This window comes from Acanthochromis polyacanthus, chromosome 17 (genome assembly GCF_021347895.1).
Source record: "Acanthochromis polyacanthus isolate Apoly-LR-REF ecotype Palm Island chromosome 17, KAUST_Apoly_ChrSc, whole genome shotgun sequence".
Taxonomy (NCBI): Eukaryota; Metazoa; Chordata; class Actinopteri; family Pomacentridae; genus Acanthochromis; species Acanthochromis polyacanthus.
This window is the reverse complement of record NC_067129.1, coordinates 27,864,534-27,879,122: the sequence shown is the minus strand read 5'-3', so window position 1 is coordinate 27,879,122 and position 14,589 is coordinate 27,864,534. Positions and strand designations below refer to the sequence as shown.

Sequence of the window (14,589 nt, the reverse complement as noted above, 5' to 3'; positions counted from 1 at the left end):
CAGAGTCTCCAAAACGGCACAAAAAATCGCTAGTTTTGTCGCTAGTCGCTTTTGAAAAAAAAAGTCGCTAGGACGCTTTGGAAAGTCGCTAAATTGGCAACACTGCCGCGTGCCTGGGCTTGCCGTAAGGCACGTCAGTGGCGTAAAATACTGCTGTAAAGCGTGTTTTGCGACACTCCGATATAAACGATAGGATCTTCACATAAAACAATAAACATTTTCTATCGCCCAGCCCTAGTTGTCATGGTAGCATGATGTTCCAGGGGTAATTAAAGGATTCCTCTGTCTGCAGGCCTGTGGGGTCGACTTTGAGATCAGAGCTTTCTGTGCCAAGTCGATAGAAGAGAAGATCCACAAGAGGTGAGCTTAGCTAACCAGTAAGACCAGTTTAGAACCAATAAGACCAGTTTATAACCAGTAAGACAGTTTACAGCGCTTGATTTAAGGCTGAGAGGTCCGGTGGCCCAAATGACATTTTTTGGGCCACCAACATACGTCAATTTAGACATTTTTAGGAGCCAAATCAACTTTTAGTGCCCAAAAAATATTAATCCTACTTTTTTTTTTTTTTTTTTGGGGGGGGGGGGGGGGAATCCAGTTCCTCCTCCACGTCAACTTGTTAGCTGGAGCCGCCGAGCTATCACTGGTCGCTGAGCAAAGTGTGCCTTAAAACCCCCCACGGCCGTGAAAAGTCACCCACGAATGAGCAGCGCATTGTCCGGAGCTCCTAGCGGGCGACTGGGACGTTGACAGCCGGAACAGGTGCGGTTTGTCCCGGGCAGAGGAACGGCAGGTGTTAGCCGAGCAGCTAGTGGGGGATAGCTAGCCAGCCGGGGAGTCTGAGCAGTCTGTGACCGGGGACCCGCCGAGTTAAAAATGACAGCTCCGGTGGCTTGGTGCTTTCCGTTCGCGGTGCTCAGGCTCAGTTGGTGCCGTCCTCCGGATGCCGCCACCACATTCTGGGCTGGTTCTGGATCCGACGGAGTCTCGCGGACTCCCGCGAGATGTTAACGACGTTAACATCGATAAAGTGTTCAAATTTGAAATTAAATCAGCGGAAATCCGCGGATCCGTGGAAAATTGCCATCCCTGAAACTTGGATTTGGAGATCAGTAGCCCAAATCAAAATATTTGGGCCCCTAACCAGTGTGTTTTTTTGTCATTTTTGGTCGCCAAAATCTGTTTTTAGTCGCAAATGGCGACCTGGCGACTGTCTAAATCAAGCGCTGGTTTATAACCAGTTAGACAGTTTATAACAAGTATGACCAGTTTGTAACCAGTTTATAGCCAGTAAGACCATTTATAACCAGTAAGACATTTATAACCAGTAAGACCAGTTTATAACCAGTAAGCCCATTTACCAGTAAATGGTAAATGGTCTCTATTTATATAGCGCTTTACTATACCTGTAAGGTACCCAAAGCGCTTTACAAGATACGTCACATTCACCCATTCACACACACGTTCACACATACATTCACACAGTGATGGCCGAAGCTGCCATGCAAGGCAGCTAACCACGACCCATCAGAAGCAATTAGGGGTTTGGTGTCTTGTCACCTTGACATGAGCACAACGGGCCAAGGATCGAACCGGCCACCCTCCGGTTGCAAGACGGCCACTCTAACCACTGAGCCATGCTTACTGTTTATAACAGTAAGACCAGTTTATAACAGTAAGACTAGTTTATAACCAGTAAGACCAGTTTATAATGATTTTATAGCCAGTAAGACCATTTATAACCAGGTTATAACCAGTAAGACCAGTTTATAACCAGTAAGACCAGTTTTTAACCAATAAGTCGTCTACAGTCTGTAACTCTAACTGGTGTCGTCTACAGTCTCTAACTGGTGTCGTCTACAGTCTCTAACTGGTGTCGTCTACAGTCTCTAACTGGTGTCGTCTACAGTCTGTAACTCTAACTGGTGTTGTCTACAGGAACTCGGTGCGTCTGGTGATCAGGAAGGTCCAGTACGCTCCAGAGAAGCCAGGTCCTCAGCCCATGGTGGAGACGACTCGCAGCTTCTTGATGTCGGACAGATCTTTGCACTTGGAAGCGTCTCTGGACAAAGAGGTAGAGAAAACATCGAATTAGCGTTGTGTTTGTTAATATTTAGTAATATATAATTTAGTAAATTATTGAAAATAAATGTTTAAAGAAGAATAAAATCAGAGTAAGACGTAATCCTGATGTTGAGAAACACTGGACGGTTAATGAAGCTTTGATGCGTCAGATTTAATAACAACCTGCTGCTTTAATAGTCATGTTATTACAGCCGATTCTGTTCCTCAGTAGAAGAAAATGTGCTGACGTCAAACCTCTTTCTCCCATGATGCTTTGCATGCAGCTATATTACCACGGAGAGCCAATCAGCGTCAACGTCCACGTCACCAACAACTCCACCAAGACAGTGAAGAGAGTCAAGATCTCCGGTTGGTCTCCATCTAGTTTTTCTTTACACTTCATTAGCACTAACCTCAACCCAGCTAAAAACGCTTTAAAGATGTTCTTCATCCTGAGTGAAGAGTTTAAGTTTGTTCAGGTTTTATCTGGTAAAACTCTTATCAGGGCGGCCTGAGCCCCGACGGTGTGTAGGAATTATTTTCACTCGAATGAATCCATTTCTGAGGCCTAAAGCAGCTCAGCAACTACCGAAAATCTGCAAACATATCAGAACTGGTGACAAATTTGATATTTTATGGGACATTTGTGGCAAAATAGCACCCCGTGTTACATTACTACAAACGGGAGGTTTCATCTACATCAATTACATTTGGTAGCCATCCCCTAAACCCAACAGGAAGTAGACCATTTTGCCTCAACTGTCTGATTTTTTTATTTTTATTTTTTATTTTTTGTGGATATTTTTGCTCATTTTCAGTGGAGAACATGATTTGTCCTCTTTGGATTGGTTCCCAGTATGTTTTAGTATCTTTAGATTGGTTCCCGGTATGTTTTAGTATCTTTGGATTGGTTCTCAGTATGTTTTAGGGTCTTTGGATTGGTTCCCGGTTATCTTTGGATTGGTTCCCGGTTATCTTTGGATTGGTTCCCGGTATGTTTTAGTATCTTTGGATTGGTTCCCGGTATGTTTTAGTATCGTGGATTGGTTCCCAGTATGCTTTAGTATCTTTAGATTGGTTCCCGGTATGTTTTAGTATCTTTGGATTGGTTCTCAGTATGTTTTAGGGTCTTTGGATTGGTTCCCGGTTATCTTTGGATTGGTTCCCGGTATGTTTTAGTATCTTTGGATTGGTTCCCGGTATGTTTTAGTATCTTTGGATTGGTTCCTAGTATGCTTTAGTATCTTTGGATTGGTTCCCAGTATGTTTTAGGGTCTTTGGATTGGTTCCCGGTTATCTTTGGATTGGTTCCCGGTATGTTTTAGTATCTTTGGATTGGTTCCCGGTATGTTTTAGGGTCTTTGGATTGGTTCCCGGTATGTTTTAGTGTCTTTGGATTGGTTCCCGGTATGTTTTAGTGTCTTTGGATTGGTTCCCGGTATGTTTTAGTGTCTTTGGATTGGTTCCCGGTATGTTTTAGGGTCTTTGGATTGGTTCCCGGTATGTTTTAGGGTCTTTGGATTGGTTCCCGGTATGTTTTAGTGTCTTTGGATTGGTTCCCGGTATGTTTTAGTATCTTTGGATTGGTTCCCGGTATGTTTTAGTGTCTTTGGATTGGTTCCCGGTATGTTTTAGTATCTTTGGATTGGTTCCCAGTATGTTTTAGGGTCTTTATCTCAGTCTTGATCTCCAGAGCAGAAGTTTAGTGAGTTTTCTACAGATTATTAGAAGTTTTATTACATTTAGGATGAAACCACCATTTTTTTCTTCATTTCCACATAAATATTGGTAAAAAATCTTTTTAAAAAGGCAAAATATGTCAAATAAAATGTAAAACAAATGAGGATTTAGTGTTCATTTTGATGATTTTCTAGATATTTTGTAAGAAAACTTGACTTGGTGAGTAATGTTGTTGTTTTGTGTCCTCAGTGCGTCAGTATGCAGATATCTGCCTGTTCAGCACTGCCCAGTATAAATGTCCAGTGGCCCAGCTGGAGGCAGAGTAAGTCCAAGAGTACATCCATCATTATTTAAATCAGTGGTTCTCAACCCTGTTCCTCAGGACCCACTGTCCTGCATGTTTTAGATGCTTCCCTGCTCCAACACACCTGATTCAAATGATCAGCTCGTCATCAAGCCTCTGCAGAAGCCTGATAACGAGCTGATCATTTGAGTCAGGTGTGTTGGAGCAGGAAGCATCTAAAACATGCAGGACAGTGGGTCCTGAGGAACAGGGTTGAGAACCATTGATTTAAATGGTCGGCATCCACTCAGTTTGATTTGGTCATTCTTTACTGTTTAAAGATTAAAACTACATCTACTGAAATGCTCAATTTTCATTTTTTTTGTCTTGTTTTGGCGAATTAGCTCGACTTAGATCCTGAAAAATGTGAAATATTTCCTTGAGTTAAATACTAGCAGTAGTATTAGGGGTGTGCGATAGGAAAAATATAGTTTCACGATATTTTTTCAACCAGTGTCACGATACACGATACTATCACGATATTTTTTAATGCGGTTTTTATGGTTATTTTTCAAGTTACTTAACAGGAGAACCACCTACAGGGTAACAAAAACTAAATGAAAGACCATTTAGACGAGTTGCTCTGGTTTTATTCCGCAACATCTTCCAGTAAACAACAAAGTAAAGTGCGCTATATTCAAGGCACAGTTTCTCAGTAAAACAATTGTTTCAGGTTGCACTACTAGAATAAACATAAAAAGGAATAAGAATAAACAAAATAAAATACATCAATGAGGAAAGGTCAGTGCAACGCAGTTAAATTAAAATGTAAACTTTAGACCTGAAGTGCAAAGACTTGAGCATAACTGTATCTGTTTCAAAAGGGAAAAACAATATAAATAGTAAATACCTTATTGAAAATAAATAAATATGAGAACAACAGAACCAACCAAGTGCAATACTGTCCGAATCCTGACTAGACTTAGAACATGTCTTTCAAATCTTTCTTTTTTTTTAACTTTACTTTTTGTAAGACTCATTGAACACGATCACAGATTTTTTGCCAGGAAAATCAGTTGGTCATCTTTCTCTGGTTTGAGAGTTGCCCTTTGGCATGTGACAATATTGCCACCAGTGCTGGACACTCGCTCTGAAGGAGCACTAGTTGCTTGAACACACAGATACTTTCTAGCTAGGTGGCTAACCCTTGGAAAGTTTCCCTCATATTTTTGCCACCATTCCAAAGGGTCCATTTCACTGTCTGCATTTGGTCCTGACAGGTAGGACTTAAATTCTGCCTCTATTGCTTCTTTTAGGGATGAAGCAGATGTGCCAGCTGCAGTTACAGTAGAGGTCTTCAAAAAGCTGGCCAGTGTTTTCTTAGCTTTCTTTGGGGGGGCGGGGGTTTCTTCCTCGGGCTGTCTCTGTGAAGTGCTGGAGATGGAGGTAGATGCTGTGACAGTCAGCTAGGGCTGGACCCGAATATCCAAATATTCGTTCACTACGGCGGTATCCGGATATTCGCCAACCCCACCCCACCCCCTACCCCACACAAGAATATGCAGCGTTACTGTCTTCCTTCCACCTTCAGCCCACATCGGCTCATCCCGTCCTGTGATCACATAAAAATATATACACGTCTATGACATATACACATATGTCTGTGTGATCACCCCTTCCTCCCCCCAGACGAAAATATTCGGAGCTCGTCTCTTCCCTTCGGCTCATTTCGGCTCCTCCATTCGTGTTTGTAAACCCCACCTGAATGGCCGGGTGGCTGCCGACTGACGTCACGACCAGTGTTTGGGAATTCTTCAGTTTAACTGAGGACAAAACGAAGGCAAAATTTGGACCCGAGACCAGACTAACGGATCCGAATATTCGGGCCGTCTCCGCCACAAGCAGCAGCAGCCGCCGCCGCGGCCCCCCTGGGCCGTCTTCGCCACAAGCCCCGCTCCCGCTCCTGAGAACACAACAGATTTTCAACAAGGCAACGCGTTGCGTTGCAGCACAACAGAGACGCGTTGTTAGCTTGTAGATCTTTTATTTTTGGCGAATGACACCGTCGTACCATACAAGTATAGAGCTGCAAATCATAGAACGTGCATTCACTTTATAATGCAGTGACTTTATCACGAGATATACGATAACTCTAAAAAGGCCTATCGTGGAGACTTTTCTATCGTCATGATGATAGGTCTCGCCTTATCGCACACCTCTAAGTAGTATTATACTTTAAAGTGTCTTAGAATTAAATGAATCTGGTTGAAACCTGAAACACATCGATGTAAACATGATTTTAGGTATTTAAACAAACAAAATATCATTCAAACCAAAGAGGAGCTCAATCAAAGTGACTTTAAACTCATTTATATTTAGTTGGAGCTGGATTAAAAAACTAAAACTGAATGAAATGAGGTTTTAAAACCACAGAATATAGATAGGTTTTAACTGGAATAAACAAGAAAAAGTATTTTAATTCGGTTTAAAGCCAGTTTGCGAAAGAGACCAGTATCTTTAAACCGGTTTATAGAAGAGATAAATGCATTTAAACTGGTTTATAGAAGAGATAAATGTCTTTAAACTGGTTTAAAGAGCTTTAACTAGTTCCAGCTAGAACAAAGTTCGTTTTAAACCAGCGATAAGCTGAATTATTGGTTTAATGGCTTTAAATGGAGCTGCACCACTTTAGAGACAAGAACAAAGTGATGTTTAAGATAAACTGAATTAAAATGTGTTCAAGTTTTTGTTTGTGAAATGGATTTAAAAAGAGAGAAACTGTTTTAAAACTTGTTTATACCAGCTGGAACTGATTTGTTTTACTTGTAAACTGGTTTAAATTGGCTTTAATGAGGAAAAGTTAATACAAGTTTGATGTTTGTTGGTTTAAACCAGAGATAAACTGAATAAATTAATCTAAATCAGTTTACAGCTGCTATAAACTGGATTAAAGATGGTTATTTGTTAGTTTTCTACGGACGTCTGAGTTGTAATAATAATAAATGAGCTGTAATTTAAACTAACAGGAGGAGGTGGGGTTTAACCAGTTGATTGACAGCAGCGTATGGTTTCCACAGTGACCAGGTGTCATCCAGCTCCACCTTCTGTAAGGTTTACACTCTGACCCCGACGCTGGACAAGAACCGAGAGAAGAGAGGACTGGCTCTGGACGGGAAACTGAAGCATGAAGACACCAACCTGGCCTCATCCACCATGTAACACACAAATATACACAATAACACACTACCAACCCTGCTGCATTGTGTTACTGTGTTGTTTATTGTGTTGTTTATTGTGTTCCAGAGTGAAGGACGTCACCAATAAGGAGGTTCTGGGGATTCTGGTTTCCTACAGAGTCAAAGTGAAGCTGGTGGTTTCTCGTGGAGGGTAAATAAATAAATCAATATATATTAATATTATAATAAAAAAACCTCAAATACTTCACTGGATCATTTTAAATAATCTGTCAACAATAAACACAGAATACTTTATGATGAAATACTTGGTGAATACTCATTTTCTTTGAACTTTTCTACCTGATTGAGCCACTTTGATTCGTTTTAGCAGAAAATCTAGAAAGATTTATAAAGGATAAATGAAGATAAAACTCCTCAGATCAGAATATACTGAATAAATTTCTACATTTATGCTTTAATATTAAATTATTGTCTAAATGGGATCATCTGAGACAGTTAATAAACTTTTAATTTGTTAGGGTTAATAACAGCAGCAAATGTGTCATTTTATTTTGAAACTCCTGCTTCTTGTCCAGTGATGTGTTGTTTTATTTTGAAACTTTTGTTTCCTGTCCAGTGACGTGTCGGTAGAGCTTCCCTTCATCCTGATGCATCCTAAACCTGTGGAGCCGCCGGCGTCTCGTCCACAGTCAGGTGAGTCATCCACGTCCAGCCTCCCTCTGTTGTCGTGATGACAGGCCGTCTCCATGGCAACCGTTTAATGCTGATTCGTGTGTGTGTGTGTGTGTGTGTGTGTGTGTGTGTGTGTGTGTGTGTGTGTGTGTGTGTGTGTGTGTGTGTGTGTGTGTGTGTGTGTGTGTGTGTGTGTGTGTGTGTGTGTGTGTGTGTGTGTGTTACAGCTGTTCCTGAGATGGACCCGCCCATCGATACCAACTTGATAGAATTCGACACAAAGTGAGTTTTTATTTTAAATCTTTATGTAGATGAACCAGACTTTTCTACTGAAAGGGCAGCTGTGATGTCACAGTTCCACTGATGAAATCACCATAAAGTTTATTAAATCCAGATGTTAGCTACGCTTAGCTTCATTAGCAGTTCGAAATATCTCAACATCTGCTGACGTGAACTTTAGCTTCCACTAATGAACTTCTAGCTAGTTAGTGTCGTTAGCATGCTAATGACCGCTAACTAGTCAACATGCTAACAACTGCAGACTAGTCAGCATTCTAACAACTGCTAGTAGCTGCTACCTATTTCGAATGCTAACTAATCAGTATGCTAATGTCTGCTAACCAGCTAGTTGGCTGCTGTCAGCAACCTAACGACTGCTAACTAGTCAGCATTCTAACAACTGCTAGCAACTAACTATTAGCATGCTAACTGCTGCTAACTAGTCAGCATGCTAATGACTGCTAACCAGCTAGTTGGCAGTTGTCAGCATGCTAACTAGCTGGGTTAGCATCGTAACGACTAACTAGTCAGCATGCTAATGACTGCTAGCCATTCAATTTTATTTATATAGCGCCAATTACAGTCAGATTGTGCCAAGATGCTTACAGAACCCATATGAACCCCCAGAACAGCCCGAAGGAAACAGTGCTAGTTAGCATGCTATCGACTGCTAACTGGTCAGCATGCTATCGACTGCTAACTACCGTATTTTGACTATTGAGCGCACCTGAATATAAGCTGCACCCACTAAATTTTAAAAAAATGAAGTTTTGTACATATATAAGCCGCACTTGACAATAAGCCGTGGGTGTCCACGTTGTAACATGAGATATTTGCATAGAAAGATTTTATTTAACTTGTGTTACCGACCCGTTTTCTGTCAGCCGCCGAACCGAGGTTGGGCAGCCTCGGGTAGTGCTAGCCCGCCTAGCTTAGCACGGCTCGTTGGTGGTAACAGCCAATATATAGTCCAATAAAACTTTGCATTTGGGAAGAACAGGGCACTTTATTTACCAGCAGTGACTGTCCACACTTACTGCTTGGAGCATACATCGACTTCTCGTACTTCTTTTCAATAACTTCTGTCTCATCATGTGCAGCTCCACATATCTCTCCGTCTCTGCTGCCGACACACACCCGCCGAGGGCCCCATTACATACTCTTCACTCGCACACATACACACACTCACACACACACGCGCCCACCGCTACGTGCCTAGGTTAAAGGAGCAGGCTTGGCCTGCAACACTTGTAATTAAATTCATACTTTTTTCCTAACAGTGCCTGTAACAGGGCAGTGAAACACTGAGTCAGTTCACGCTGCCAACTCCAATGTCTCACCATTGATTCATTGATGCCAAGCTAACGTGCAGCAGTTCTATTTCCTTCTTCGACAGGCAGATCAATTAATTGCCTTTAACTTAAAAGCTGTGTTACCAACCCGATTCTGCCGTGGTTGGGCAGCCTCGGGTAGCGCTACTACGCTTAACTTAGCGCTAGCGCTTAACTTATCTTTAAGTTTTTTATTGTATTGTATATCATCATGGTGCATTTCGCTCTGCCTCCGTTTACACACGTGTCTGCAACACACACACACAGCTCCAGCGCTCCTCCTCACGTCACACACACACACACACACACACACACACACACACACACACACACACACACACACACACACACACACACACACACACACACACAGCTGCAGCGCTCCTCCTCACGTCACACACACACACGGTAACCTGCCAAGGTTAAAGAAGAGCAGGCTTGGCCTGCAACAGCTGCATCATACGCATTTCTTTGTGTTTTCCATGATGAGGGTGTGTGCATGAAGCGCAGAATGACTGATCTGAAGAATTTAGTGTGTGTTTAATTTAATTCGAACAGAGTCAGTGGTCCACTGTGACCTGTTTGGTAATTTTATTGGTCTGATGTGATGGGGCTAAACTTAATGATGGCTTGAAGCTCACACGTAAAAATCTATAATTAGCTGCATCGTTGAATAAGCCGCACGGTCCAAAGCGTGAGAAAAAAGTAGCAGCTTATAGTCCGGAAATTACAGTAGTCAGCATGCTAACGACTGCTAACTAATTAGCATGCTAACTGCTGCTAACTAGTCAGCATCCTAAAGACTGCTAACTAGTCAGCATGCTAACAACTGCTAACTAATCAGCATGCTAACGACTGCTAACTAGTCAGCATGCTATCGACTGCTAACTAATCAGCATGCTAACTGCTGCTAACTAGTCAGCATGCTAACTGCTGCTAACTAGTCAGCATGCTATCGACTGCTAACTAGTCAGCATGCTAACTGCTGCTAACTAGTCAGCATGCTAACTGCTGCTATCTAGTCAGCATGCTAACAACTGCTAACTAATCAGCATGCTATCGACTGCTAACTAGTCAGCATGCTAACTGCTGCTAACTAGTCAGCATGCTAACTGCTGCTAACTAGTCAGCATGCTAGCTGCTGCTAACTAGTCAGCATGCTAGCTGTTGCTAACTAGTGAGCATGCTATTGACTGCTAACTAGTGAGCATGCTATCGACTGCTAACTAGTCAGCATGCTATCGACTGCTAACTAGTCAGCATGCTATCGACTGCAAACTAGTCAGCATGCTAACTGCTGCTAACTAGTCAGCATGCTAACTGCTGCTAACTAGTCAGCATGCTAACTGCTGCTAACTAGTCAGCATGCTAGCTGCTGCTAACTAGTCAGCATGCTAGCTGCTGCTAACTAGTCAGCATGCTATCGACTGCTAACTAGTCAGCATGCTATCGACTGCTAACTAGTCAGCATGCTAACTGCTGCTAACTAGTCAGCATGCTAACTGCTGCTAACTAGTCAGCATGCTAACTGCTGCTAACTAGTCAGCATGCTAGCTGCTGCTAACTAGTCAGCATGCTAACTGTTGCTAACTAGTGAGCATGCTATCGACTGCTAACTAGTCAGCATGCTATCGACTGCTAACTAGTCAGCATGCTATCGACTGCTAACTAGTCAGCATGCTAACTGCTGCTAACTAGTCAGCATGCTAACTGCTGCTAACTAGTCAGCATGCTAACTGCTGCTAACTATTCAGCATGCTAAAGACTGCTAACTAGTTAGCATGCTATCCAGCTTATCTCAGACTGTTTCCTGAATTTATTGATTCTGGTTCAGTAAAAACAGTTTGTAGCCTGAAGTTCATTTTAGAACTCTGATTCTTGATTATTGATTGATCGTCTCTCAGCAGCATCTCCCAGGACGATGACTTCGTGTTCGAGGACTTTGCTCGTCTGCGGCTGAAGGGTGTGGTGGACGATAAGGACGAGGACTGCTGAATCCTGATCCGTTCAGCGACATTCCCTCTAAGGAGGAGGAGGTTCGGAACGTCGCTGCTGCTCTTCCTGCTTCGTCTCGCCGCCGTCCTTCGTCTCCATCGTTCCTCGTCGTGTTTAGGCCGAAGGCCGGAGGTGTTTGTGGGCGGAGCCCGAAGGAGCAGCTTGTCTTTAATTTTGAAACGTTTCTGAATGTCGACCGTTTTCTCGCCGTCTTGTACAAACAGAATCTATATTTGAAAAAAAAAAGAGAAGTCTACGAGCAGTCGAGAGCCGCTTGGTTTGGTTTTTCTCTTTCAGTGAATCCTGTCGACGCTTTTTATCACAAACGCTCACAGAAGTCTTACACGATTCACCAGCATCCACCCGCCTCACGTCTCCATGATTCCTCCTCATTAGACCTTCAGACCCTCATAGCTGCAGCAGACGCTCCGGGTTTAGTCAACAAACAAAAGGACAAGATAAAAACCAAATGCTGGGGTTGGTTCCTGATCAGAATAAAAACAAGAAATAACCTGCAGAACCAGACGACCGTCAGCTTTATGGTCGGAAAGAAAGAAGTTTGTAAAGCGCTGATTTATCATAAGCTGAAAGAAGCAGGAAGAAGGAACACTGAGAAGAAATTTAGCCTTTTTTCCACAATTTTCACTAAAAACATTTGATTTTTCAAAATAAATTTCCAGACAATTAATCATCAAAATGAAACTTTTCCCCTTAAAACAGAATTTTCTTCTCAGTATTTGGCCTCATTTCTCCTCAAACAGGAAAATAAACAGAAAAACGTCTTCTTATGAAAGTCCAATTTAAATGAATATTACACAAATAATAGCTTGATATTTTCAGAATAAGAGCCCGCTGCAGAGTGTAAACAGTGATTTCATCTGTTAAGTGAAGTTAGTTTGTAAATGAAAGTTTTCTTTTTCAGGTTGAAATAAACGAGTTTTTGCACATTTAGTTTTTCTGTTTGCTTTTAGAATGAAAGACTTTAAAGTCTTTTATTTTGTTGGTTTTCGTCTTTTCCTTGAATTTGTTGACAGAAATGAAATCAGTAAATTTATTGACGTCTCAGCTTCACATTTCTCTGTTGTTTTCACCGTTCAGATAAAAGTTAGTTTTTGTATCCATGAAGGAGCTGAATTCACTTTAATATTATAAAACTTTTACTTTGAAAGGGTTTAAAAAGAAACGCTGACTTTTAGTTTCTGCTGGAGGTTTATAAACGTTGGAGGAGGATCTGCTGCTCGCTGCTTTTTATTGTCCGGATGCTCAAATCGTTTAATTTGAGCCTTCAACGCCGCGCTGCTGCCAACCAGTCCATCATTTGCCAATTTTTATTCACGTTGTTCCTAAAATCATTTAGAAGATGCCAACATTCATTGTTCTGTTTCCGTGTTATTCAAACTAAATCTTTCCAATTCCTATAATTTGTCTCTAAAACTTCACTTTCAAGTTGATAAATTGTTTTTTTTCTTAAACGACTGATTTTAAGTTTAAAATGAAAACAGTCCTTAAAAATAACTTCTGTCAATATTCTGATTTTTAAAATGACACCAATAATGTTGGTTTAATCTAAAATCAAGAAACCTGAAACATTCTCCTAATTTCATAATTTTTATTCATCATTTTTTTGTAGAAATTCTGACTTTATTCTTGTAAAGTCTTGTAAAATTAAGAATTCAGATCCTGAAAGTGTCGTTATCGTCGTTTCCTCGACTAATTCTTGTATTTAGATTTTTTTTTAAAGCTGAATTTCGTCCTGTAACGTTCTTTAACAAATACCTTTAATTCGTCTTTAGTTGTTGAAAAAAGATGTTTATGGATTTATCTATAGATTGGAGCCTTTACTGCAGATTTATTTGACTTTCTGAAACATTTTGTGCTAAAAAAAAAAAAGATTAAAATGATTGTTTCTTCTGAATCTTTGGGCGTTTTCTAAAGAGAATTCCAGTTTGGTAATAAATTATTGATTAAAGACCAAAGTCGATCGGTGCCATGAAACGCTCGAGCCGCCAGCAGCAGCAGTGTCCCGCTAAACGTTTAAAACCTCCACTTTTATCTCCTCCTTTCTCCAAAACTTCAATTCCTCGTGTTTTCAAAATAAAAGCCTGCACACTTGGACGTTTCGGGAGTTTCTGCACTTTGATGGATGACAAACTCTCAGCTTCTGCTTTTTGAATGTTTGATCCTTTGGACGCCGTTCGATCGATCGGATGCCGTTTGATCTTTTAGACGCCGTTTGATCGTTCGGACGCCGTTTTTCTAAATCTTTTTTTTAACCTCTAAACTGCCAACCTCCCCCCTCCTCCTCCTCCTTGTCCATCCTTCGCTCAGAAGGGAAGAAGAAGAAGCCGACGCGGAGCATGTTTTTAATTTCTCGGATTTCTTTTTTTTAATTTTCCAAGCAGTGCTGTGAATCGTACGAGCTGTGATTCTGTCCTTATTTTGTCGTGCATATGTGGGGTAACTTTGCTAAGTGTGAAAATATTTTTGAAAAAGTGCCACGCCCCGGCCTGTGCGATGCTACCATACTGTCTATAAACAGGAAGTGATTCTGCTGGTGGGCCGACACCAGAAAAGATAGAATTATGATTATTATGCTTCTGATTATTATTATTATTATTATGGTGACTATTATTATTCTACTGTATCATCATTGCGACCATGATTATCCTCATAATCATTTAAGAGTCTATTGTTTTGCCATGTATTTTTTATTTTGAGATTATTTTAGTTTTCTTTTTATTATTAAAGGTAAAATGAACTAACAGACATCGTTGCCGCCTGCTCATTCTGCAGTTTGGGTCGTTTTCAGCCAGATTTGATGCCATCTTAGTAATTTTCTGAACTTTAACTGTTTCTAATCATGTACTTTTACGCACGTTTTAAAGTTTTGCATTAGAAAAGTTAAAGCCTGAAGATTTGGAAAAGCTGCACAAAAAACTCACGTTAATTTTCTAAATACAAAACAAAACTGAGCAGCTGTTTCAGCCAGCATCCCACATATTCACATAAACGTGAAAACGAGTTAGTCGTAGCAGCGATGTTTTAATTTTAGCTGCTTTGTTGTTGTTTTTTATGGTTAACAAGTAGC

At 41.1% G+C, this 14,589-nt stretch overlaps 1 protein-coding gene across 2 annotated transcripts in view; it reads left to right on the top strand.

The window, feature by feature from the left end:
* Positions 1-14,265, top strand: part of LOC110967312 (arrestin red cell) — a 37,744-nt gene extending 23,479 nt beyond the window's left edge. The window contains exons 8-16 of one of the 2 annotated variants that reach the window (XM_022216885.2): positions 293-360; positions 1,939-2,074; positions 2,349-2,433; positions 3,994-4,066; positions 7,105-7,242; positions 7,331-7,414; positions 7,841-7,917; positions 8,124-8,178; positions 11,414-14,265. In XM_022216885.2, coding sequence (XP_022072577.1) covers positions 293-360; positions 1,939-2,074; positions 2,349-2,433; positions 3,994-4,066; positions 7,105-7,242; positions 7,331-7,414; positions 7,841-7,917; positions 8,124-8,178; positions 11,414-11,501 — 804 coding nt within the window. In that variant the 3' untranslated portion in view covers positions 11,502-14,265. Of the gene's footprint in view, positions 1-292; positions 361-1,938; positions 2,075-2,348; positions 2,434-3,993; positions 4,067-7,104; positions 7,243-7,330; positions 7,415-7,840; positions 7,918-8,123; positions 8,179-11,410 lie in introns of both variants that reach the window. The other variant, XM_022216884.2, reaches the window with a different exon arrangement.
* Positions 14,266-14,589: the final 324 nt, after the last annotated feature.